Source organism: Gymnoscopelus microlampas (genome assembly GCF_963454915.1).
Source record: "Gymnoscopelus microlampas genome assembly, chromosome: 5".
NCBI classification, from domain to species: domain Eukaryota; kingdom Metazoa; phylum Chordata; class Actinopteri; order Myctophiformes; family Myctophidae; genus Gymnoscopelus; species Gymnoscopelus microlampas.
The window spans coordinates 39,201,735-39,227,130 of NC_139942.1; the positions used below are offsets into that span (position 1 = coordinate 39,201,735).

The following is a 25,396-nucleotide window of genomic DNA, read 5'->3' on the forward strand; positions in this document are numbered from 1 at the left end:
AATGTCAGTCAGTTACACAACACACAACACAGGGACATCCCATGAGAGACAGAACTTGAGCTGATAAGAGATCAGTTTTGGTCCATGAAAGGATTCAGCACCATGCCAGTCGCTCACAGTGGTGCCACTTCATGCGCTGTGCTGCCACCAAGAGGCTGCTGGATGGAACTGCAGGTGGACTTGTCCACCTGTTATGCTGTGGCAGTCAGTAGATTGTTTGGTTCTGAGACACCGGAGCAAATTTGTAATTTTACACGTTACACACATTTTGCTGGATTTAGCTGGTATTTCTTATCCTTACAGAATCGACCAGTGAAACAGGAGGGACAGCTTAGCTTCCTGGCTCACCTTATTAACCACGTTTTAACCCTGGCGTCCCTGTTTTAGGCATGTTGGTACTGTAGGTGAAAGGTGAACAATTGGAAAATTGTCAAAATGTTTCAGAAATAGTAAAGCGGCTTACAACATGTTGCATCGCGATCAGGGTTGCCAGATCTGCTTATTATAATTTCCCCGCAAGATTTTATTTGAAAATAGCCGATCTACAAGCTCACAACGCGTCGCATCGCTTCTTTTGGGCTGGTTTTCCTAGACCCGGTTGCTTGTTTCTCTCACAGAATCTGGCAACACTGGTTGTGAGCTTGTAGATCAGCTTTCTTTGCTGCTAAAACCTGCAGTATACACAACAGAAATAGGGCTTTTAAGTTGTTAAAAGCAACCATGAATATGGACTACACTGATTCCACTTGCACCTTGCTTTTTTACACGTTGCCAGCTAACGTTTTGTGTTGTGAAACCTTGACATACTTGATAGCATTTATAAGCTCTATAATTATTACTCTGTCAGTTGTTCAACTTCCTCTTCCGCTACTTGACTCCGTCACATTCCTCTGCCCGTCCTCCGTGTGTCTGTCCTGCTGCCAGCATCCTGTCTGTCTGCAGTGATTTAAAAGGCTCGGCCTTGGCCGGCTTCGGCGCTCGCTGTCAACTACGTTTGCACATGACCCCTGAGTCAGCATGTATGAAAATCACTTTCTCACACACACACACACACACACACACACACACACACACACACACACACACACACACACACACACACACACACACACACACACACACACACACACACACACAGTGGTGGAAAGTAACTAGTACATTTACTCAAGTACTGTACTTAAGTAAAACATTTTGAAGTATTTCCAATTTCCAATACTTTTACTCCACTACATGTCAGAGGCTAATTTTGTACTTTTACTCCACTGCAATTATTTGAAATCTTTAGTTACTAGTTACTTTGTAGATTTTGATTATTATTACAAAACATACAGTAACTACTTCAGCCCTATACACATTTAGGCCATTTGAAAATAGCTGATCTCGACGCATTGTGAGCTTGTGGATCTACTATTTTCAAAAGATGTTTATACATTTGAAAACTTGAAATAGCACATTCTGCACAACGAGTACTTTTGCTTTTGGTACTTTAAGTACATTTTGATGCCAATACTTTTGTACTTTTACTCAAGTAAATTATGAATTCCGGACTTTTACAGAGTAAGTATGTAACAGAGTATTTCTATATTGCAGTATTGATACTTTTACTAAAAATGTGATTACTTTTTCCACCTCTCTCTCTCTCTCTCTCTCTCTCTCTCTCTCTCTCTCTCTCTCTCTCTCTCTCTCTCTCTCTCTCTCTCTCTCTCTCTCTCGAACACACAGCTGAGAAGGCTTCTGTCTGTGTCTCAGTGTCAGATATAGCAGCTGAATGTGGACTTGGGTCTAGGTGAGCGGCCTTGCTGGTTTACCTTCCTTCTAGGGCTGGGCCATATGGACATAATCAAATATCACAACATCTATTTGTTTTTTTACCAAATAACCTCAATGTTGATATTGTGACGACATCGTGGCATTTCAGAAAATATTGACACAATGAGCCTTCCTAATAAATAAGTGGGTAACGGCAAATAATAGAATAGTTACTGTAGAACAGGTGAGTTCAGAAAATGTCATCACTTCACTGTAATACAGCTTTTAAAACCAGGAAAGGACAACACTCCAAAATCAAGGGGGTCCCCAGCTAAATTGGTTAACCCATCAAGGAACCCATATGGAACTGTGTCATTTTTAGATTTGAGCTAAAAAGCATTATTTTACACTTTGGGCTATTCAAAAATAGCAGATATACAATATTGTAGATATTGTAGATATTGTAGATCTGCTATTTTTTTTAATTCGTGAAAATGTGTGCAAATCTTTGAATATATATATTTTTAAAATCGAACATTTTTAACTCAAATCTTTGCTTCTGGGGGGTCCCTGGAACAAAATATTTTGATGGGGGTCCGCGGCCAAATACATATAATTTTGGGGGTCCTTGACATGAAAAGGATTGAGCACCACTGATATAGAAACATACGTTTTTCAGAAAACTGTTGAGATTTAGGAGACATGTAGAATCGGCTTCAGGTCTCAATGGGTTAATATAGCTTCACAATCATTTCAACCACTTTAACCATATTTTATATGTTGGCTGTTACAAAATAGCAGATCTACAAGCTCATAGTGTGTCACTTTGTGCCCTATATGAGCTTGTAGATCTGCTATTTTTGAAAAATCAATCAATCAATGAAAATGTGATGTTTTTTAAGCAAACCTTTTTAACTCAGATCTTTGCTTCTGGACACAAGATCTTTTTGAGATGGGGGGGTCCGCAGCCATTCAGCCAAATACATATAATTCTGGGGGTCCTTGACATGAGAAAATGTTTGAGAACCACTGCTGTAAAAGCTCTGAATATTGATAGGGATCAAAGCCACAATCAGGTCTGTTGACTGACCTTTCCCTTCAGTTTAACATTCATTGAAGTGTACTTGTAGCCTATTGGATTTGGGATTCGGCAGAGCGCCCAGTGTTCAGAGGAATTAGCCTCGCCGTCCAAAGTGCTGAATCAAAGAATGTGGGCTATTTTATACGGTATCTGTTACACTGGCCCTGCCGGCTTGCATAGCTGTTCTCATACTTAACCAAACTGTCGGCCCTTTTCCCATTCGAATTGGTAATAAACTCAAGTTCCTTTTCAAAGCGCGTTAGTCAAGAACCGCCGTTAAAACCCCGGGGATCTCGGGCAGAGCATCGCTAAGGGGTGCTTCAGGGAACTTTTATGTCATTAATAAGGATACTTATGGGAGTTGCCTTTCCAGACAGTGTGTGGGTGCGCCTCTGTGTCAGCGTTGCCAGATTCTGCAAGAGAAATAAGCAACCAGGTCTAAAAAAAACAAGCCCAAATGAAGTGACTCTATTAGGCCACATGAGCACTTTAAACCTATTTAAACAATTACATAATTCATCTGGGGTCCATCACATGAAAATGTTTGAGAACCACTGGTTTAAACAAAATTAGGAAACAAGCCTAAAATAAGCAACTACACTTTAGAAACAAGCCCCCAAAAAACGCAACCCGCAACTACCAATATTTACAAGCGAATATGCAGAAAAACAAGCCAAACACGTCGCTTATAATAAGCAAACATGGCAACACTGCTGTGTGTGTGTGTGGGGGTCCGTGTGTGTGGTTTTAGAAGGGAGGAGAACGAAAAGGGAAAGGTCTCTCCGTTCCACTCCTCTCGCTGTCACATCCTGTGGTTAGCGATTAGCAGCCCAGATCCATGATGTCACTTCAGCTGTGAGAATGAGAGGACCGTCAAGGCCGCTCGAAGTGAATCTCAATGGAATCCACACTCAAGCTCTTTTTTATGACAGATACTACAGTGGGCTGGCTAGCCTCCTGCTACTACTACTACTACCTGTCACGAGATACAGAATGTTTAAGAGTGAGCACAAGGAAGATATGAGACCGTGGAGGCCACTTGTAGATGTCACGGCAGTATTAATTAAGGCATTGGTTCTCCCCCCGGACCCCTGGGGGTCCGGGGACCCCCAGGGGTCCTTGAGGGGGTTCCAGGGGGGTCCCCAGCTAAATGAAGGATAGTTAGGAACCAAATGGAAACTTGTGGGTCTGTAACTCTGAGAGTGTACAAATGGAACTTGTACACTCTCAGAGTTACATTAACACAATTACATTAAGCAATTCTTGATTTTACAATGTAGATTGGGGTCCCAGAGATAGACATGCCATTAAATGGGGGTCCGTAGCCGAATGCATGTCAAACTGGGAGTCCTCTTGAAATTAAAATGGTTGAGAATCACTGGTAGCTAAAAGTGAAAAATCTTCTCTTATCGGGGTCCCTGGCATATCTTTTGAAATGGGGGTCCGCGGGCTAATAAGTGTCAATTTGGGGGTCCTTGACATGAAAAAGTTTGAGAACCACTGAATTAAGGTTAATGAGGACACTAGGTAAGCGATATGGCAGCATAGCAGTACAATATGTCTATAAAGTCAGGGTTTGTATATTATCACAGGTATAGCATGCATCTTTTTTCAGATCACCCTTTTTCAGATTACCCTCCATATCAATGTCAGGGTAAGGTCTCTGGCCTTCTAGATGTTGATAGGCAGGTCTATAGAATGGCGAGAAACCATGAAAGTAGTATAACAGGATTGCACTATTTCAGACTTCCACAACAATCGGCAATGGTTAAACTGTCTTGTTCCAGTACAGGTTGAACATGCACAGGTCATTCTTGAAGCAAGGTTTAAAGGGATATTTCACTTTCAAACATGTTTGTTTGGGGTCATTTTAACGTCTATTTTAAAGTTGCTTGATTCAGTATTTGATATTCATTTCATCAGACACGCCCCCTTCCTATACAAACCCATTGTAAGTTCAAACTTAATTTTAACCATGATATATTCATTGAAAACACCCGGGCTTGGTTCTGGTGACTGATATTGTCCTTCTAATACGCGAGGGGGCCATGTCTTTTCAATTACTTTTTTCATAAACCTTTAAAGATTTTTTTGGGGACACTTTTAAAATGAAATACAGTAAAGAAATTAAAAAATGTTTATGAAAAAAGTAACCGAACAACAGTAGGCAGTCACATGGCAAAGTGATTACTGCGTGCAAACGTCATCCAGTGCCTTTTATGATCATACAAGTGTGGAAAAAGGACATTATAAAAAGGCTACATTTATTATGAGCTTCAGAGTAATAGTGAGGTCAACGTACATCTTACCCACCACCACCGCAGAGATCCGGGTTCAATACCCTGGCAAACACGCATTCCGGCTTGGCCATGGGCTCTAACCAGCACAATTGGCAGTGTCCCACGAGTGGGAAGATGGCAGAGGATGGCGTCCTTGTTGCTGCACTAGAGGTGGTTGGTTGGTTGGCGGGGAGGGGAGGGATCTGGGGGCCAAAGCGTGATCCTCGCCGTGCGTTATGCTTTCCCTGTGAAACGACTCCTGACTGTGAAGTGAAAAGAGGGAACCATGGTCTACTGGTATCGGTCCTCTAGCACAGCACCCTGGGCAAGACCTGCGATGTTGGTTGTCTAGGAAGTTGACAACCGGAAATGGTTGCATTTGACGGAAGTACCGCCCAAGGAAATGACGTTGATGCTTTACAAATCTGTTAACATTCTCCGTGAATGAAACGAGTGTTGTGATTGGTCAGAAAATATCGTTTCCGGGGGAAACGGAAATCTGTCCACTCAGGACTTCCTAGACACTCGCTGCTTTAGGTCGTGACCAGGCTCTTCTTTTCGCAGATAAGTGAGGCTGGGACCGAGGTTACTAGCACAGTGGTTTTCAACCTTTTTCGTGTCAAGGACCCCCAAGTTGACACATATTAGCCCACGGACCCCCATTTGAAAAGATATGCCAGGGACTCAACCATTTTGATTTCTTGGGGGTCCCAATCTACACTTTATCATCATCATTAGTGTTCATTTAACCATTTGTACACTCTCAGAGTTACAGACACATAAGGGTCCATTTGGTTCCTTACTATTAATTAGGCTGGGGACCCCCTGGAACCCCCTCAAGGACCACTGGTGGTCCCCGGCTTGTGGATCTGCTACTTGTGTTGCTTTTGTGTGACACTGTAGTATGATCAAGTACAGGTAGGGCATTCATTTACGAAAAAACACAAACAGTTAGAATAATGGAGATGAGAGGTTTCTGCCCGACAGCAACGTAATGCCTTCTAAATCCTTAGAGTTTTCTGAAAAACCTATATATATATGTAGCCAAAATCTAAAATGACACAGATCCTTTCCCGGTTTTAATGGGTTAACTGCATTGCTGCTATGATAAATTATCTAAAACAATGGCCTATCTATCTATCAATCAAGATGTGTACCTCTGCAGTCACACAGAATCAGAGTGGCATTTAACCCCATGCACATGTGCATGTATTGGGAACTTTTCTTGGTGTTTGGTACGGGTAGGTAGTGTGTACTGTACAAAAAAATATTATTCAAAAAGTCTACCGACTAGTCAATAGACTATCACAGCACAAGACAGTCTACTGACTATAGTTAATAGATTATCAAAGCGTCAAAGGGAGCTGGTTGGTGACGATCCTTGTGATAAGTCTGAGCCCAACATTACTTGGAGCATAACTAAGTCTATTGACAGGCTATTACATGCTTTATACCAGGAATATGAAGTAAACCACATCACTGGTTGGCAACAGACATGCTCTCACACACACACACACACACACACACACACACACACACACACACACACACACACACACACACACACACACACACACACACACACACACACACACACACAATCCGTGGTGCACAAAGCTTTACAAGTGCCCCCACATCCCTCTTTAATTAAATGCAGGCGATTTACCACAGCGGCTCCTATAGTTTGTTGTTGTTGTTTTCTTGCTCCACCACTGAGCCGGCTGCTCCTCTCTCCCTTCCTTCTCCGCTCGTAAACAGAACACTTCCTAAATTGAAACCTGTTCCAGAGAGAGAGAGAGAGAGAGAGAGAGAGAGAGAGAGAGAGAGAGAGAGAGAGAGAGAGAGAGAGAGAGAGAGAGAGAGAGAGAGAGAGAGAGAGAGAGAGAGAGAGAGAGAGAGAGAGAGAGAGAGAGAGAGAGAGAGAGAGAGAGAGAGAGAGAGAGCATTGTGGAAAATGGACAAATGGGTGCTTGAGTTCGTCATTCGTGGAATGAGATGATTACCTGTAGGAAGCAGAGAGCGCAATGCATAGTGGAGGAGAATGAATAGAAGCAAGATGGACTGAGAGAGAGAGACACAGACATTGAATAGGCAGAGAGAGAGAGGAATGGGGAGAGGGGGAGAGCTAGTCTGAAAAAGGCACCGGTAAAGGGCTTGTTTATAGTGAGTAGGGAGGGAGAAAGATAACATTTTTGGAGGGTGGGGGTGGTGTGGTTGCAGGAAATAAAAGGCAGCACCAAATAAAGAAGAAAATGCAGCCGGTTGTGAGTTGTGGCCAAAGGAAGTTCGTAGCGTCATCAGGCATGACGTTTGCGTGTTTGTAGGCAATTCTAGGATTGCTCGCTTTTAAGTGGTACCTTTTATGTTTATAACTATCTGCTTTATGCTTTTATATTATGTCTAATACAGTGGTGGAAAGTAACTAAGTACATTTACTGTACTTAAGTACAAATTTGAGGTATTTGTACTTTACTTGAGTATTTCCAGTTTCCAATACTTTTACTTCTACTCCACTACATCTCAGAGGCAAATATTGTACGTTTACTCCACTAGAATTATTTGAAAACTTAGTTACTAGTTACTTTGCAGATATATAAATGATTACATTATAAATCATACTGTACATTAACCACTTTAGCTCTATTTTATACCTAGGCTATTTGAAAATAGCCGATCTACAAGCTCACATGCGACGCGTTGCGAGCTTGTAGATCTGCTCTTTTCAAATATTTTAGTACTTTTACTTTTGATACTTTAAGTACATTTTGATGCCAATACATTTGTACTTTTACTCAAGTAAATTTTGAATTCTGGACTTTTACTTGTAACAGAGTATTTCTATATTGCAGTATTGGTACTTTTACTTAAGTAAAGAATTTCAGTGCTTTTTCCACCACTGGTCTAATATAGTTTTTTACTTGTAAAAACCAGTATAGTTTTTTAGACACATTCATTCACATACATTTGGAAACTAGACTGTAATAATAAACTTTCAAACTCTTTTGTCCACACAATTATTGTGGTTGTTTGGTTTGCAAGAGACATTAAAGTTTCACAAAGACATACCTTTGTTATTGCCACGGACATAAAGCTGTGTGTTTGCACGTTTAATGAGAGCTGGGCAGAGTGAGGCGGAGTGAACAAGAGGATGCAGAGAACGGGTTGGAAATGAATGGAAGAGAAGAGAAGAAGTGAGAGTATGTTAGGAGTGAAGGAGGAAACACTTGGCCAGAAGAAACAACAATGGCATGGGAAATGTTTAGAGCTGGGGTCTTCAACGTTTTTCAGGCCAAGGACCCCTTAGCTGAGAGAGAGAGATGAAGCAGGGACCCCCCACCACTACTTTTTTTCATAGATTTTTAGAAGATAGTTTCATAGACTTGTTTGACAGCGCTATCATCGGTGTTGTGTAAATTAAAGATGTTTGTTTATTGTACACATTATCTTTTCTATTAATATGTTGGATTCTTGTTAATGTGTATTTTCAGACATTTAACCACTTAAACCCTCAATACTTAGTAAACTTGACCTTTGGCTCTGTACTTAGTCTGCTCTATTTTTTTTACTTCTACACCAAACCTCTTTGGTCTAGCAAATGCTCCCCTCTGAATAGGGCTGCTATAGGGTTGAAGTGGTTAATATAAAAAACTGTTTAATGATAGTATGGTAGCAAGTAGGTCGTAGTGGCTTATCGTCTGTCTCAGTTGAACAGCGAGGGCATCTAGGTATCTGCTTTACAATGCACAACACCGCTGGGAGATAGAATATGCTGAGATAGAATAATGTTTGTATACTTAGTATTTTTAGCCCCCGCTAGTAGAGCGGCTCTAAGGATGCCTATTAGAGTGGCCGTACTGTGGCGGTATGCTGTATACCACTGTGTCCCAAACTGTGGATCGGGACCCATGTTTGGGTCGCGGACCAATTTAAGTAAATTGTAAATTTGTTTGTAAAAAAAAAAGTCAACTTTTCATCAATTAAAAACAATCCCAATTTTTTTAAGTATTTCAAAAATAAATGTATTTAAATCAGCCAATTCTCACTCCAAATGACTCGATCGGTGATCTGCAATTTACCCGATCCGGAGAAACCGATCTTATGACCGAGCTGCACCATTTAAGTGGTATAAAAGTCATTCAGATATATAGTATAATATTGCTTTGCATCTTTGTGACAGGCCTAGACATGCCCCCCCCCCCCCCCCACACACACATAGGAACAGTTTTGATGTAGTTTTTGACATAATAATTTTCAGTGGTGTAAAGTAACTGAGTGTGTTTAGTGCATTTACTCAAGTACTGTATCTAAGTCCAATTTTGAGTTTTTACTTTACTGGAGTATTTCCAATTGTCTATACTTCTACTTCTACTCCACTACATCTCAGAGACAAATATTGTACTTTTACTCCACTACAATTATTTGAAAACTTTAGTTGCTTTGCAGATATAAATGATTACATTATAAAACATACATTAACCACTTTAGCCCTATTTTATACCTAGGCTATTTGAAAATAGCCGATCTAAAAGCACATTGCGACGCGTTGTGAGATCTACGAGCTTGAGCTTGTAGATCTGCTATTTTCAAACATTTTTGTTTCAAACACAAAAACCCTGATCGGAGCACCCCTACCCAAGGCATCCCATAGTCCACCATTACCTAATATGTTTATCACTGTATGACTTCCTCTGAACTCCAGAATGCACACACGTGAGTTAGAATATCATGAAGACATTTTGAAGACATTTTGTTTTAGGAGCAACAATGATTCATACCCGTTGATTGTCATAAATAAGGATTTGTAGAAGGTTTGTTTGAGCAGGAAACGAGCTCTGGGTCCCTGCAGTTAAATGTGACCCCCTTGGCCCTGGATCAAATGCTCCTCCTCAGCAGAATACCATGAATCCTCTGTCCTCCTCCTCCTCCTCCTCCTCCTCCTCGGCACCGCTCTGCACCGCCCTGAACCCCCCACACACACCCACCACCCCCCCCACCCCCAGCTCCACTTGCCTGACAGAGAGAGGAAGAGATGGACAGAACAGAACAGAGGGACAGACCGATGAGAGGGAAAGAGGAAGGGGGGGGGGGGGCAGGCAGAGTAAGGCTGGGCGGTGGGGGAGCAGTGGTGGACTGCTCCCCACATACTACTATACTTGAGTATTAAAAAGTACAAATTACGTACATTTTTTTGGAAATTGTCAGAATCTACAAGCTCAAGCGTTGGCTATTTTCACTATATTTGAAATAGGGGTTAGGAGGGGAAGTGAGCATGGGGGAGGAATGGAGGGAGGAGATGGGAGGGAGGGGGGGTGGTGAAAAGGAAAAAGAAGTGAACCCGGCAGAGAAAATAGGCAGGGAAGGGAAAGGGAAGAGAGGAGGAATGAGAAGGACCAAAAGAAAGGAGGAAAGGAGAACAATTGATACAGAGACGGTGCACTCCGTCAACCACTGGGGAAGGCATTTCTGTGGCGTGCACAGATGCAGTGCCTACACGCACGCACGCACGCACGCACGCACGCACGCATGTATGCACGCACGCTAAACATAAACGCATGTAAGCTGGTTGTATTAAGCATGCATTTTCCTCCTTAAATAATCACACACACACACACACACACATTGAGTCATCTCTCTCTCAGCTATTCATGCATTCTCTCGCTGTCTGCTTGGCCGCCGGGCGAGTGAATCGGGGCGAAAACCAAGTCGCTCCTATTTTTAGCCCCATGCTCGACGGAGGCATGGAAAGGGGAACCGACAGGAGCTGTGGACACGCTAGAGCGAGGGAGAGAGAGAGCAAGAGAGAGAGAGAGAGAGGAGGGGGAGGGAGGGGGGGCGTGGGAGAGAAATATAGAGGGAGAGAGAGGGAGAGTATATGAAGGAGAGAGAGAGTGCATGTGTTAGGAACAGAATGTATAAGTGTGTGTGTGAGAGAGAGAGAGGGAGAGCGAGGCAGAGGAATAAAGAGGAGGGGCTTGTTTGTGTGAAGTTCTGCAACTGTGTCTGCTTGGCTCAGTGTTCTGCAATCTGCATGGAGGTCACATTGCTGGGAGGCTTTGGTCCTGAACTGAGCTCCGCTCCAACTTTGGCTGCATGGGAGGAGGAAGGCAGAGCACTAGAGCACAGCACAGCACAGCACAGCACAGCACAGCCCTAGACAGCAGAGCACAGCACTGGACTGGACAGTACAGCACAGCACAGCACAGCACAGCACAGATCAGTACAGCTCAGCACAGGGCTCAGCCTGCCTCCCATCAGGCCAGCCTCACATAATGGCCAGGGGAACGCTCTCTCCCTCCTGACTGAGAGCTCTCAACACACCACATGTTGTGCCATTTCTTTTTATGAGAGTCTCTCTCCCTTCCACTCTCATTCTCTTGTTACGTTTTTAGTGCCACATGAATGCCCGTTGTTGTGTTCTTCTACTTGAGTGTCGCTGGAGCTAAGCGAGAGAGGGGCTTTGCGGGAGGATCATTGCCCCTCCGCGATGGAACGCGGTGGATGTGCGTCCGGGACCGTAGCAGGAGGCTTCTCTCTCCCTCTTCTCCTCTCCGGCTGGGGATTGTTGTGGGTCTGGATCCGTGAAGGAGTGCGTTCTGTTCTGGGCATTCCCTCTGCCGCTGGTGTCGTCCAACTGGGAATACTGCTGCTCTGACTGTAGATGAAAGGAGAGCCAGCCAACTCCAAGCATTTAGACACACACACACACACACACACACACACACACACACACACACACACACACACACACACACACACACACACACACACACGGTAGAGTGCACCCAGAGAGACACACACGTTTTTGCACTTACGCTCACCCAGACTTAAGGAATTCAGGATGCGGCGCTTTGACAAGCTCAAAAAATCCTTCCCCTTCCTGGCACACTTTCATGTTTACAGAGTAAGTCTGTCTGTCTGTCTGTCTGTCTGTCTGTCTGTCTGCTTTCACCTGGTCCTCAGTGACAGCACTGGTGTGATGTTATCTACTGTATGTACAGTAAAGACTTAACGGTTGAGATTGTGTATGTTTTTTTCAAGGTAATGTGGTTGGCAGCTTGTCGACCACTGATCCATCTGTCCTGTCTACTTGGGGCCAGTTGGAAATCTGTCTTTTCTAATAAAGGCAGGTTTTCTTTTCCTTTTTATGTGACGCTACACTGTGTGTGTGTGTGTGTGTGTGTGTGTGTGTGTGTGTGTGTGTGTGTGTGTGTGCGTGTGCGCACGCGTGTGTGCGCGCACGTGTGTGTGTGTGTGTGTGTGTGTGTGTGTGTGTGTGTGTGTGTGTGTGTGTGTGTGTGTGTGTGTGTGTGTGTGTGTGTGTGTGTGTGTGTGTGTGTGTGTGTGTGTGTGTGTGTGTGTGTGTGTGTGTGTGTGTGTGTGTGTGTGTGTGTGTTAGTGTCCAGCTGGTCTGCAGCAGTCCAGTCCCCACTAAGGGAAGGTTGTTGTTATTGCAGCAGGATGTTGTAGCAGGGCAGAGCTGACCAGGACATGACTCTGGTTAGGACTGTGTGTGTGTGTGTGTGTGTGTGTGTGTGTGTGTGTGTGTGTGTGTGTGTGTGTGTGTGTGTGTGTGTGTGTGTGTGTGTGTGTGTGGAGAATGAGTTCAGTCCAGAGGCATTCCTCTCCAGAGACCTCATGTTGCTTCCCCTCCATCTAAATTCCTCCATCCCTCATTCTGCTCTCTCTCTCTCACTTTCTCGCTCTCTCTTGTCTTTTGCTCTGTCGCTCTCTCTCTCTCTCTCTCTCTCTCTCTGACGTTGTTCCTCTCTCTCGGTCGGTTGGTGTGTTCACACAACGTTGAGGGTTTGGTTCCAGTGAGAACCTGTGTTTAAAAGAGCTGCGTTTGCTGCATATGTCTCTCCTCTTCTTAAAGCTACGACCTCTCTCTCCCGGTGGAGAGAGGTCATTGCAATTAGAGGTGTTCCGATACCTAGTATCGTAAAAGCTGCCGATACGGCCCTAAACTGCTGGTATCGGCGAGTATGCCAGTCTATGCCATTCCGATACCACGCCATTTATCACATGATGATAGTTCATTTTCTGTCATATTTTTTGGAATGTTGTCAGTTGATGTTGTGCAGCAAGCTACAAGTTAGTTTATTAACTTGTAGCTTCACTTTATTAATGGAATGTATTCCTAGATCTGTGGTTCTCAAAGTATTTAATTTCAAGGACCACCATAACTCTGATAGTGTACGGGTCCATTCGGTTCCATTTGTACACTCTCAGAGTTACAGAGCCTGTAAGGGTCCATTTGGAACTCCCTCAAGGAACACTGAGGGTCCCTTGACCCCGCTTAAAACCACTGCCATAAATATATTTTTTGATTACACACTGGTATTGTATCGGTACGTATCGGACATCGACCGATACGCAAGTTATGGGTATCAGAATTGGTATCGGGAACAGGGTTGCCAGATCTGCTTATTATAATTTCCCCGCAAGATTTTATTTGAAAATAGCTGATGTATATGTTAAAGTGCTCATGTGGCCCATAAGTCGCTTCTTTTGGGCTGGTTTTCCTAGACCTGGTTGCTTGTTTCTCTCACAGAATCTGGCAGGAAAAAGTGGTATCGGTACACGAATGATGTTTGAACGTCAGTAAAGATGACAGTGCAGAGGTGTCAACCTTTTAAGGCCGTGACCCCCCCCCCAAAAGAATCATATTTGAACTGGGGACAATTAATTTTGACCCGGTCCCACAGATAAATATTGTGAAAATAGCAGCTCTACAAGCGTTGTGAGCTTGTAGCCTCTTTGCAATCTTTCTTATGTTTGTTCCATCTGTACACTCTCAGAGTTATGGGGGGTCTGTTGGCCTTGAAATGAACAACAAGTTTGAGAGTCACTGCTCTAGAGTTGACAGGGCCTCGGTGAAAGGAATTCCCTGCTCCTCGCACTGTGAGCTCCATTCATAACCCTGACGCCACGCCAGGCCTCCTGGTTCCTAGAGGTGGAATGTGCCTGTGCCTTGTTACATGTCACACCTATGGATGGGACATCATGGCATTCTGCTTCCTTCCTCCCCTTCCTTCCGCACATCTCTGCAGTCCATTAGAGAAGATCGCTCCACAACGTGACGTCACCGTTGACGTCAGCTCTGCTCACCCCATCCCTCCTTCCTCCTCCTCTTCCTCCTCCTCCCACCTCCTCCTGCTGAGCGGAGGAGCTCTGTCAAACTGCAGAGAGATGCTTTAAAGCAGTGTTTACCCAACTTTTTAGCTCAAGACCCAAAAGAGAAATTAGATAAAGTTTGCACTGTGAGCTTGTAGATCTGCTATAGAGTACAGAAGTCCTGACATCACTCGTTCATCCCCTGGTTCGTAAAGTAATTTCTCTATGGAGAATAACATTGGGTCATCTACTCATCTTAGAATCGTCTCATATAAGAATTGTGGTCCAAAAATAAACAAACTGTCTCAGCGATATTGTCAGGGAGGAGGTTCTGTATCGTTTATGATAGTCAGTCACTTATATTTTTTCTCACCGTCAGTTGATGCTTCATATCCATAAGAGTCAAACCGCCGGGATCATTTGTTTATTTTTGGAACACAGTTCTTATTTGACGCGATATTAAAGACGTCTATGGGGATTCAGAACGGGGGTGGAAAACTGATTTATTTATTATTATTTGTTTTTTAAATAAGGCCGATGCACACCTCAAAGGTCAGTGACAACCAGCAAGGTCCAGATGTTCAGAAAGGGATCTATGATATCAAATCAAAGAAAAAGGTCGCGCACACTGTCTGGAACTATGCTAAAAAGTATGCTCTTTATTAAATCAACGTTTCGGTTGTTAGACCTTCATCCTGATGACAACTGTAACTGTGGGTGTCCAGCTGTGGGTGTACAGTATACAGCCACAGTAACGCCTAAAGTCGTTAGCAGGGCTTAATAGGTTTAGCATTTTTACATTGTTGGCAGTGTTGTCACCGCTGGTCGACAGTGGATATGGACCGAACACCATGCCAGGCTAATGAACATCTTTCACTGTTTGGATAAGGATCTTAGAGGTGGGGTCAAGTGTGTGTCCTGCCCAGTGTGTTTGTGACAGGAGAAGTAGGAGTTTGAACCTGGGTCTTTGACCCCCTTCACACACACAGGCCTCAGATGTGTCAACTCTTGGAAAGAGCTCTGAGGATGTTAGCTTACGTCTTTGGCACTTTCCAGAGAAGTCACACCCATATGACGAGCCAGGGAGTATGTATTCATTCGGCAAGTATGGAGGGTGATGGGAGGAAAGAGACTAAATCTGTATATGGCACAGCATTCACATAGATATACCATGTAGCTTATTACTGTTGGTATTAAAAAAAAACAATCATGTGTGAAACAGACACGAAGACGCATGCATAAACAGACACATATAGAAACGAACATTGTACAGAAATCAAGCAAAGTAACACTGATGTCAGTAATGTTGACAGTCAGGGACAACTGAAAAGCTAAAAATAGCTTTTAATATTTTATATATATGTGGTCATGTATCTATCTGTCTAAAAAATATTAAAAATATTAAATGTGTATGTCCATCACTGTACAGTATATCGTCTCTATCGGGTGGAAACCTCATATTGTCCTCATATTTTGCATTTCGAGCTTGCAGATCTGCTTCTTTTGATGCTTTTGTGTGACGCTGTAGTATGATCAAGTAGGGTGTTAATTTAAAAAAAAACACTCTCAAAAAGTATACAATTGTTGTATTTCTTTCCCGTTTTTGGGCGGTGTAGCCGCCCCTATATGTGAGGTTGGGACATTGACAAATGCTGCACTGTGATTGGCCACCCATTGTACCCCCCCACCCATTGTACCCCCCCAACCCTGCACTGTGATTGGCCACCCATTGTACACCCCATTGACCCGCTGACTCTATTCAGCACTGTGATAGGACTATGTACCGGTACTTAAAAAAAAAAAACATTTTTTTTAAGTGAGCTTCCATCACTGTGATGACCACACCGCCCACTTCACACTGGGTGTGATCTTTTTGTTTGTTCTTGTGTTTGTTTGTTGTTGGACTTCTGTTACTACATGGTGTTAACTCTGATTTATAGCGCTGCTAAATACTATTGAACTAGGCAAGCGTACTTCATGCAGACCCTGCATGCTGTAATTTAGATGTATGGCCCTTTAAGTTGCATTATATACTGTATATCAGGCTGTTGTGCAAGCGTTGGAGTGTGGTGTGGGAGTAAGTGTGTGGATGATACACTGCATGGTTGGCTGATGAGCCTATAGGACATGCTGTACCATATTAGTTCTGCCTATCCTTTTGTGTCATGCTGAATAATATTGTTGCACCGTCAAACGAACTGGCAAAATTAGTAATTAGTTTATAATATAGCTGACTGACTTTGTGTTCTCGTCTCTTCTCTTCTCTTCTCTTCTCTTCTCTTCTCTTCTCTTCTCTTCTCTTCTCTTCTCTTCTCTTCTCTTCTCTTCTCTTCTCTTCTCTTCTCTTCTGGTGGCAGGATTGGAAAATTAGATGAGTCGTTTTGTTGAAAATGTATCTATTACATCATTGGAAAGCATCTATTATGTATAATGTATCTGTTACTTGACCCTCCAGAAAAATGCGATTATGCGATCGCAAAATGTACCGCATAATCAGCAAAATGGTGCATAATTATGCGGGGGTAACGTTTTTTCAAAAAGGCCGCATCGCATAATGTGCGCATTGCATCGCATATTACGCCCATCGCATCGCATGATATGCGATTCGCATCGCATATTTCCACATATTTCGCAACTTTTAACATATTTCGCATTTTCGCAACTTTTCGCATATCGCATATTTCACATATTGCCGCAAATTGCCGCATATTTCACAACTTTCCGCATATTTCACCGTATAAAATTGCAAAAAACCCTGCATATTTCATCGCAAAATCAAGGACTTCAGCCCGCATAATCAAGAGTTTTAGCCCGCATAATCAAGGATTTTTGCCCACGTTTTTCTGGAGGGTTTATGTTACAGTACATCTATTACATTTCGATGTAAATGTGTTTTATCTCGCCAATGGCAACTATCTATCAATTATTACGAAGGACTTTCCTGTCTGTGCAATAACATTTATGCCAGAACAAAAGAGACACGGGTTAGTTAAACTAGTTTGATGTTCGGTTACAAAAACAAATGGCAAAATCACAACAAATGAACATATTCCAGAGACCTGTCTTTGTTTTGCATGTTATTAAAGCTAGGCAAACTTCTGTCCATTTGATGGTTATTTGATTTGAATCAAGTGGCCCTGTAAAATATTAAATGTGTACGTCCAAAACCCTTAATTTTCCATTTAATGGCTGAAAGAACCTGTGTTCCAATCTATCAGTGTGGTTAGTATTTTAGTCACAGACTCGAGTTAATGCTTTTCATTTGTTAATTATATAAAAAGCCACATAGAGACATTTTTTTAATTACTTTTTTTCATTGGATGCAATTGTGTGAACAATAGCCAAGTCAGATAACGTATCCATTGGCCAATCATACGCTTCACTGCAGCTCAACGATCAGTGTGAGGGCTGGTCAGGAGATGTCTATGAACTCTTTAAGTTTAAAGGCTTGAAGACCATTGTCTGTGATGGAACCAACTACATGCTCTGGTAGGCTGTTCCACAGCCTGTCAGCAGTACTTAATCACTTTCAAACCGTCGAAAGAAAAACAATTCAAACTCAGTTGTGAGTTTGTGTCGATCGACTACTTTTTACTACTTTTACGTGACACTGTCATACCATCAAGTATAAACTAGCCTGACAGCATCGTTATGCAGTGTTTTCATATTGTCTCTGTCGGGTGGAATTCGCCTCATAATGTCCAAAACTGTTACTTTTCACGATTCAAATTCAAAAATGGCAAAAGTAGCAGATCTACAAGCTCAACACGCGTCGCTTCGCGCCGTTTTTCGAGCTAATGCGGATCTGCTACTTTCATGTGATGCTGTAGTATGATAATTTACCCCAAAAAAAACAATACAAACAGTTAGAATATGGAGATAAGATTCTGCCGAGGTTCAGCGACGATATTGTGTTCCTCAAGGCAACGCTAGGCGTGATGCAACAGAACTTATAATACTCTGGAATTTAAATGGCTGCAGCTGTGACTAATGCTAATTCCAGGGATGCTAATAGCTAGGATACAGTATAGCCTACGAGACTGTTGGTGTTCCTGCTATTTCTGCTGAACCCATCAAGACCTGAGGCCGATTCTACAAATGCCTTCTAAATCAGTAGTTCTCAAACGTTTTCGTGCCAAGGACCCCCAAATTTAATTGATATATATATTTGGCCGCAGACTTCCCCCCACCATCTGGAAATGTTTTGTGCCTCGGACCCCCCCAGAAGAGAAGATTTGATTTGAAAAAAAAAAAAAAAAAATCAAACACTTTCAAGATTAAAAATATATATATCAAAAAAATATATATATATATGGTGCTTTTTTTAGGTTATTAATTTCATCATGCGTCTCGCTAGCCAATCACAGTACTGAGCAAAGGGTGTGAATAGAGTCAGCCAATCACAGTACAGCGAAAGACACATTTTCACGACGGTCCCAAACCCACTTATAGGAGCGCCTACACCGCTCAAAAACATATGTTGCTATATATATATAGATATGTATATATATATATATATATATATATATATATATATATATATATATATATATATATATATATATAGCTAAAATGACACAGATGCTTTTCCAGTTTTAACTGGTTAAACTAAAACAAAACATTATAGTGGTTGCAACACAATGCAGTGTTTTGTATTGTTTTACAGTTGACCACACAGTAATCAGCTTGTTGTTTTGGGGGGTAAAAAGCCTTTATGTCCCTGCTGGCCCCAGAGGTGGATTTGGAGCCAAAGCGTTGCACTGGGAACATATTGCGACACGAGAGGCAGTGAATGTGACCCAGTTTAAAGGGAACATTTGTAACTCAAATCTTGGCTTCTGAGGGTACTTGGAACAAAATATTTTGAGATGGGGGTCGGCGGCCAATTACATATAATTTTGGGGGTCCTTGACATGAAGACGTTTTGAGCAACAATGACACAGCAACAGCAAGCAAAGTTTTTCAGAAAACTGTTAGGATTTAGAAGACATTTATAGAATCCCCAGAAGCAAAGATTTGAGTTACAAATGTTTGCTTTAAAAATATATACATTGAAAGATTTGTACACATTTTCATGGTTTAAAAAAAAATAGCAGATCTACAAGCTCGTAGCTTGTAGATCTGCTATTTTTTAATAGCCAAAGAAATCTAAAAAATGACTCTTTCCCGGTATTGAATGGGTTAATGTTTGCTGCGTGATGAATCCGTGGTGGAATATAGACATCTGCCACAGCCATCCTGTATATGGAGCCCTCTTATCAGAGGACTGGAGTGGAACGTTGTCCAGTGTGAGGCAGGGTGTCTGATCACTAGATATATGCTCACTGTCGGGACAGAAACCTCCTATCTCCATATTCTAACTTGTTGCATTTTTTCCCCCGTAAATTAAAGCCCTACTTGATCATACTACAGCGCAGTGGTGGAAAGTAACTACTGTAAGTGCATTTACTTAAGTACTGTACTTAAGAACAATTTTGAGGTATTTGTACTTTACTTGAGTATTTCCAATTTCCAATACTTTTACTTCTACTCCACTACATCTCAGAGGCAAATATTGTACTTTTACTCCACTGCAATTATTTGTAAACTTTAGTTACTAGTTACTTTTCAAATATAAATTGTGATGTTATGAAACATACATTAACCACTTTAGCCCTATTTTATACCCAGGCTATTTGAAAATAGCAGATCTACAAGCTCACAACGCGTCGCATCGCGACGCGTTGTGAGCTTGTAGATCAGCTATTTTCAAACATTTTAGTACTTTTACTTTTGGTACTTTAAGTACATTTTGATGCCAGTACTTCTGTACTTTTACTCAAGTAAATTTAGAATTCCGGACTTTTACACGTAACGGAGTACTTCTACAGTGCAGTATCGATACTTTTACTTAAGTAAAACATTTGAGTACTTTTTTTCACCACTGCTGTCGGGGCAGAAACCTCTTATCTCCTTATTCTAACTTGTTGGGTTTTTCCCCCGTAAATTAACGCCCTTCTTGATCATACTACAGCGTCACACAAAAAGCATCAAAAGCAGCAGATCTACAAGCTCGTGTTGAGCTTGTAGATCTGCTACTTTAGCTGTTTTGAATGTTTTAATCCTGAAAAGTAACAGTTTTGGACATATGTGGTTTCCACCCAGACAGAGACCATATGTACAGTATATGAGCTAGAAGGTTGTGCGTGTGGGTGCGTACTGTAGGCATATTGTGTGTGTGTGTGTGTGTGTGTGTGTGTGTGTGTGTGTGTGTGTGTGTGTGTGTGTGTGTGAGAGAGAGAGATTGGGTGTTTTAGCATGAAGTGAATCGGGGCAAAGATGCTCCCCCCCTTTACATATTCATACTTTTGTGCCGAAAATAGCCATCGACAAGAGATCTGCTATTCTGGCCACTCGACACAGTCATACCAAGAAGTATAATATCAGATCTACAAGCTCACAGCACGTTGCGCTGTGAGCTTGTAGAACAGCTATTTTTTTAAAGAGGTTAACTTTTTTTTTGTAATAATAATTCAAATCTACAAAGTAACTAGTAACTAAAGTTTTCAAATAATTGTAGTGGAGTAAAAAGTACAATATTTGCCTCTGAGATTTAGTGGAGTAAAAGTATTGAAAATTGGAAATACTCAAAAAGCAAGCAAAAAGTAATAAACACCTCAAAGTTGTACTGAAGTACAGTACTTGAGTAAATGTACTTAGTTACTTTCCACCACTCCGTCTCTTGTCAGGTCAGCTCAGAGGCATTAAGCAGAAGGAAGTGGCCCCTAACCAAACCCATTAACAAGTTGAACCCACAGAGAGAGGGCTGTGTCCCCCAAGACCTTTACTCATCACCTCTGACCCCTCCTCACACACTACAGGAAATTCCTCACTCACACAGGGCCCAATTACTACTGAACAGAGTCACTCTTTACACCCCCCCCCCCCACACACACACACACACACACACACACACACACACACACACACACACACACACACACACACACACACACACACACACACACACACACACACACACACACACACACACACACACACACACACACACACACACAGCATCGGCCCTAAGCTTTCCTGTCTGTCAATCTCTAGGTGGGTTTCATGTGGTTGCTGTGGGGGGCAGAAACCTTGTATCTCCATTTCAACGTACCATATCGTTGTTGTCAGGCAGGGACCCCCAAAAGCAAATATTTGAGTAAAAAATGTTTGCTTTAAAACAATATATATTAAAAGATTTGCACACATTTTCACGATTTTTCAAAAATAGCAGATATACAAGCTCATAGCGCGGCACTCGGTGCCGCGCTATGAGCTTGTAGATCTGCTATTTTTGAATAGCCAAAGTGTAAAATAATGCTTTTTAGCTGAAATCAAAAAGTGACACAGATCCGTTCCAGGTCTCAATGGGTTAATGACTAAAAAGATACCGTGTACCGATTTGCGTGATGTTTGGACAAAATCTGTAGGAGTAGGCTACTGTCATAAACATTTTTGTTGCAAAAAGCGGCCTCCAGGTGGCGCTATAACAGGCCCATGTGAAAAAATGTGGGCCAGAGGTTCTGAATTGGTATCCAGGGAGTGTGTGTGCACAGTTTCGCTGCGATCATGGCAACGGTGCCGGAGATTAGCTGTCCACGGACGGACGGACGGACGGACGGGGTGTAAAACATAGTCTCGGCCATGCCTTTCGGCCTGGTGGAGACAGTAAATACAAAACACTAGGTCTTGAGTGGAACGGAGGCAGTGAGTGACACAGTCTCCTTTTGATGGGAATTTACATTTACCTCTCTTTGTGGTCTCCTGATAAGATGCTTTTTTTAGGGCAATTTTGAAAGAGACCAGTGATACACATCCTTTTAATGGATGGATGTCAGGGCATATTCCACATGTTTGGTGGCAGAGTAGTAGAATAAGAACTTTTCCCACGTTTCCATCGGCGACAGAGACGTTCTATTGGATCAGACACATCACCGTATCATGTTTGTTTTTAAACGCTCCAGCAGGTTGTAAGGTCACACTGTTGTTCTGATAGCGGTTCAAAAGGAGGAGCGGTCATATAACGGTATATACTTCTTCTCATCCTGTTTCTCTTTAAGTCCATGTCCATGTCATGGGGTTACACGTCTATGATGTGAACCGCTGTGGGGGTGGGGTTAGTAATCAAAAGCAGCTGATGTCTAACAAGCCAACAAGGCCCTTGAGAGACACAGAGAGAGACAGAGAGAGATAGAGAGACACAGAGAGAGACAGAGAGAGATAGAGAGACACAGAGAGAGACATAGAGAGATAGAGAGACACAGAGAGAGACATAGAGAGATACACAGAGAGACAGAGAGAGATAGAGAGACACAGAGAGAGACACATAGAGAGACAGAGAGAGATAGAGAGACACAGAGAGAGACATAGAGAGATACACAGAGAGACAGAGAGAGATAGAGAGACACAGAGAGAGATAGAGAGACACAGAGAGAGACAGAGAGAGACAGAGAGAGACACATAGAGAGATAGAGAGACACATAGAGAGACACAGAGAGAGACAGAGAGACACATAGAGAGACACAGAGAGAGACAGAGAGACACATAGAGAGACACATAGAGAGACAGAGAGAGATAGAGAGACACATAGAGAGACAGAGAGAGACACAGAGAGAGAGAGAGAGCACGGTCATCGTGGAAATGTTAACATGTACCATTATTAGTTTGTTCTTTAAGAACGCATCTGTGTCATTTTAGATTTTAGCTATAAACATTGTTTTATACTTTTAACTATTCAAAAATAGCAGATATACAAGCTCATAGCCATGGGATTGTAGATCTGCTATTTTTTTTTTAAATGGTATGTGCAAATCTTTGATTATATATATTCTTTTAAAGCCAAAATTTGTAACTCCAATCTTTGCTTCTGGGGGTCCCTGGAACAAAATATTTTGAGATGAGGGTCTGCGGCCAAATATATACATATCAATTTGGGGGTCCTTAGCACGGAAAGGCTTGAGAACTGCTGATTAAGAAGGCATATTTTGTAGAATTGGCCTCAGGTCTTATAGGATAAGCAGCAATCCATAACTTTTTTTTGTGTTAATGTTATTACATGGAGAGACAGGAAACAGCAGGGCGGGAGTTAGACTAGACTCAACCCTCAGGTCCTTATGACTCACATGTGACCATGTGGTCAGTGCAGTGACCTAGCATGTCCCATTTGGTAACCGTAAGCCTAATTGATACTTCGTCATAATCGTTGCTGTCGGGCATAAACCTCTTATCTCCATATTTTTACCTTTTGTGATGTTTTTTTTTTTTGGGGGGGGGGGGGGGGGGGGGTTAATGCCCTATTTGATCATACTACAGCGTCACACAAAAGCATCAAAAGACAAGCTGTTGTAGATCTGCTACTTTTGACGTTGTTGAATTTTGAATCCTGAAAAGTAACAGTTTTGGACATGAGGTTTCCACCCCGACAGAGACCATATGACAGTTTGCCAAAAACAAGTCATTGTCAAGTGAAACTGCATCACATCATTTTTTTATGCTTGAAAGACAGTAATTTGCAACCAGAGACGCCAACACAGTATAAATTAGGCTTTACCTAAACTTGTTGGCAGAAGACTCCCTCACAGTGGCTCAGGAGGTAGGAGTGGCTGCTTCATTCCCAGGGTTTGATTCCCGTCTCCCCCTGGGTTTACTGTCAAAGTGTCCTTGAGCAAGAACCCCTACAGTATTGGTTCTCAAGCTTCATGATCATTTTAACAACTTTAACCATATTTTATAGTGTGGATATTTTTGAAAAATCATGAAAATGTGTGCAAATATTTATATGTTTTTAAAGCGAACATTTGTAACTCCAATCTTTGCTTCTTGGTGCCCCTGGAACAACATATTTTGAATTGGAGGTCCGTGGCCAAATACATGTCATTTTGGGGGTCCTTGACATTAAAACGTTTGAGAACCACAGCCCTTCCGACGAGCAGGTTGTCGGTGCATTTCCTCCACCGTCGGTTTGTGAATGTGTTTGAACGGGGGAATGTAAATGCACATTTACACGACTCCTACAGGAGAATATCCCAAAGTGTTTTAAAGCTGCAGTCCGCAACTTTTTGTGTGTGTGAATAAAACACTTTTATTTAGTGGAATCGGGTATGGTGTAGTCGAGTATGTTAATACAAAACATCTGCAGTGGTTGTTGGAGGTGGTCTCCCTTCTCTTTCACTGAGACAATGTAGACCCTGTGTTCAGGTATAGGAACGGTATTGGTTGATAAATGGCATTGCCTGAAGCTCAAAGTGAAATATCCCCCTTGCCTGAGTGGGCGTTCGTTCCCTCATAGTTCACTGGTAGAAATGTCATCTCTCCCGTGTGGGAGAAACCTGGGCTCGAATGCCCGGGAAGGACGTAAATCTTCTCGATTACAGTTAATGGAACGAATGTGTTGGTGTTTTTGAGCCTGAAGATCTGCTATTTTCACGATTTTTGTTGTTTAAAATAGGGCTTAAGTGGCTAATCCATTTGTTTATATATATGAAAAATATAACACATATTAAAACATTTATCTTTAAAAAATGACTTGATAATTTGATAAATCACAAAAGTGATAGAATAATCGCTAAGAAAATAATCGATAGTTGGTTCTCAAAGTGGGGGTTCGAGATGGGGTTCCGCGGCCAAATACATATCAATTTGGGGGTCCTTGACACGAAAAAGTTTGAGAACCACTGCCCCTATAGTGTCTTGAGGAACAGGATGAACAGACAGAGGGTTGCTGGTTTCAGCAGGTTTTCTCAGCAGAACAGAACAGAACAGAACAGAACAGAACAGAACAGAACAGAACAGAACAGAACAGAACAGAACAGAACAGAACAGAACAGAACAGAACAGAACAGACCAGACCAGACCAGACCAGAACAGAACAGGGCTGGTATAAGGAGACAGTGACGGATGGCGTGTTAAACAGGCGTTGGGGGTGTTTGGACGTGGGATGATGGATGTTCTGGCCCCGTGTCTTATTGAGGTATCTAGTGTACACTGCGCTGGGATGGATGAGCCCCCCCCCCCCCTGTGTATTTTATACCTCTGGCTTATGGATGCCAGATGTGCAACGATTCGCCTCACGTGGCTCCTTCTGGGACCATCCGTGCCTGTGTGGACTGTCTATAGACTACACTGTGTGTGTGTG

The 25,396-nt window shown here is 42.4% G+C and overlaps 1 protein-coding gene across 1 annotated transcript in view; it reads left to right on the top strand.

Annotated features, from left to right (window-relative positions):
• Positions 1–11,683: 11,683 nt before the first annotated feature.
• The window catches only part of LOC311045084 (activated CDC42 kinase 1-like), a 73,742-nt gene continuing 60,029 nt past the window's right edge, over positions 11,684–25,396 (top strand). The window contains exon 1 of the mRNA XM_084056892.1: positions 11,684–12,010. Coding sequence (XP_083913018.1) covers positions 11,948–12,010 — 63 coding nt within the window. The 5' untranslated portion in view covers positions 11,684–11,947. The remainder of the gene's footprint in view (positions 12,011–25,396) is intronic.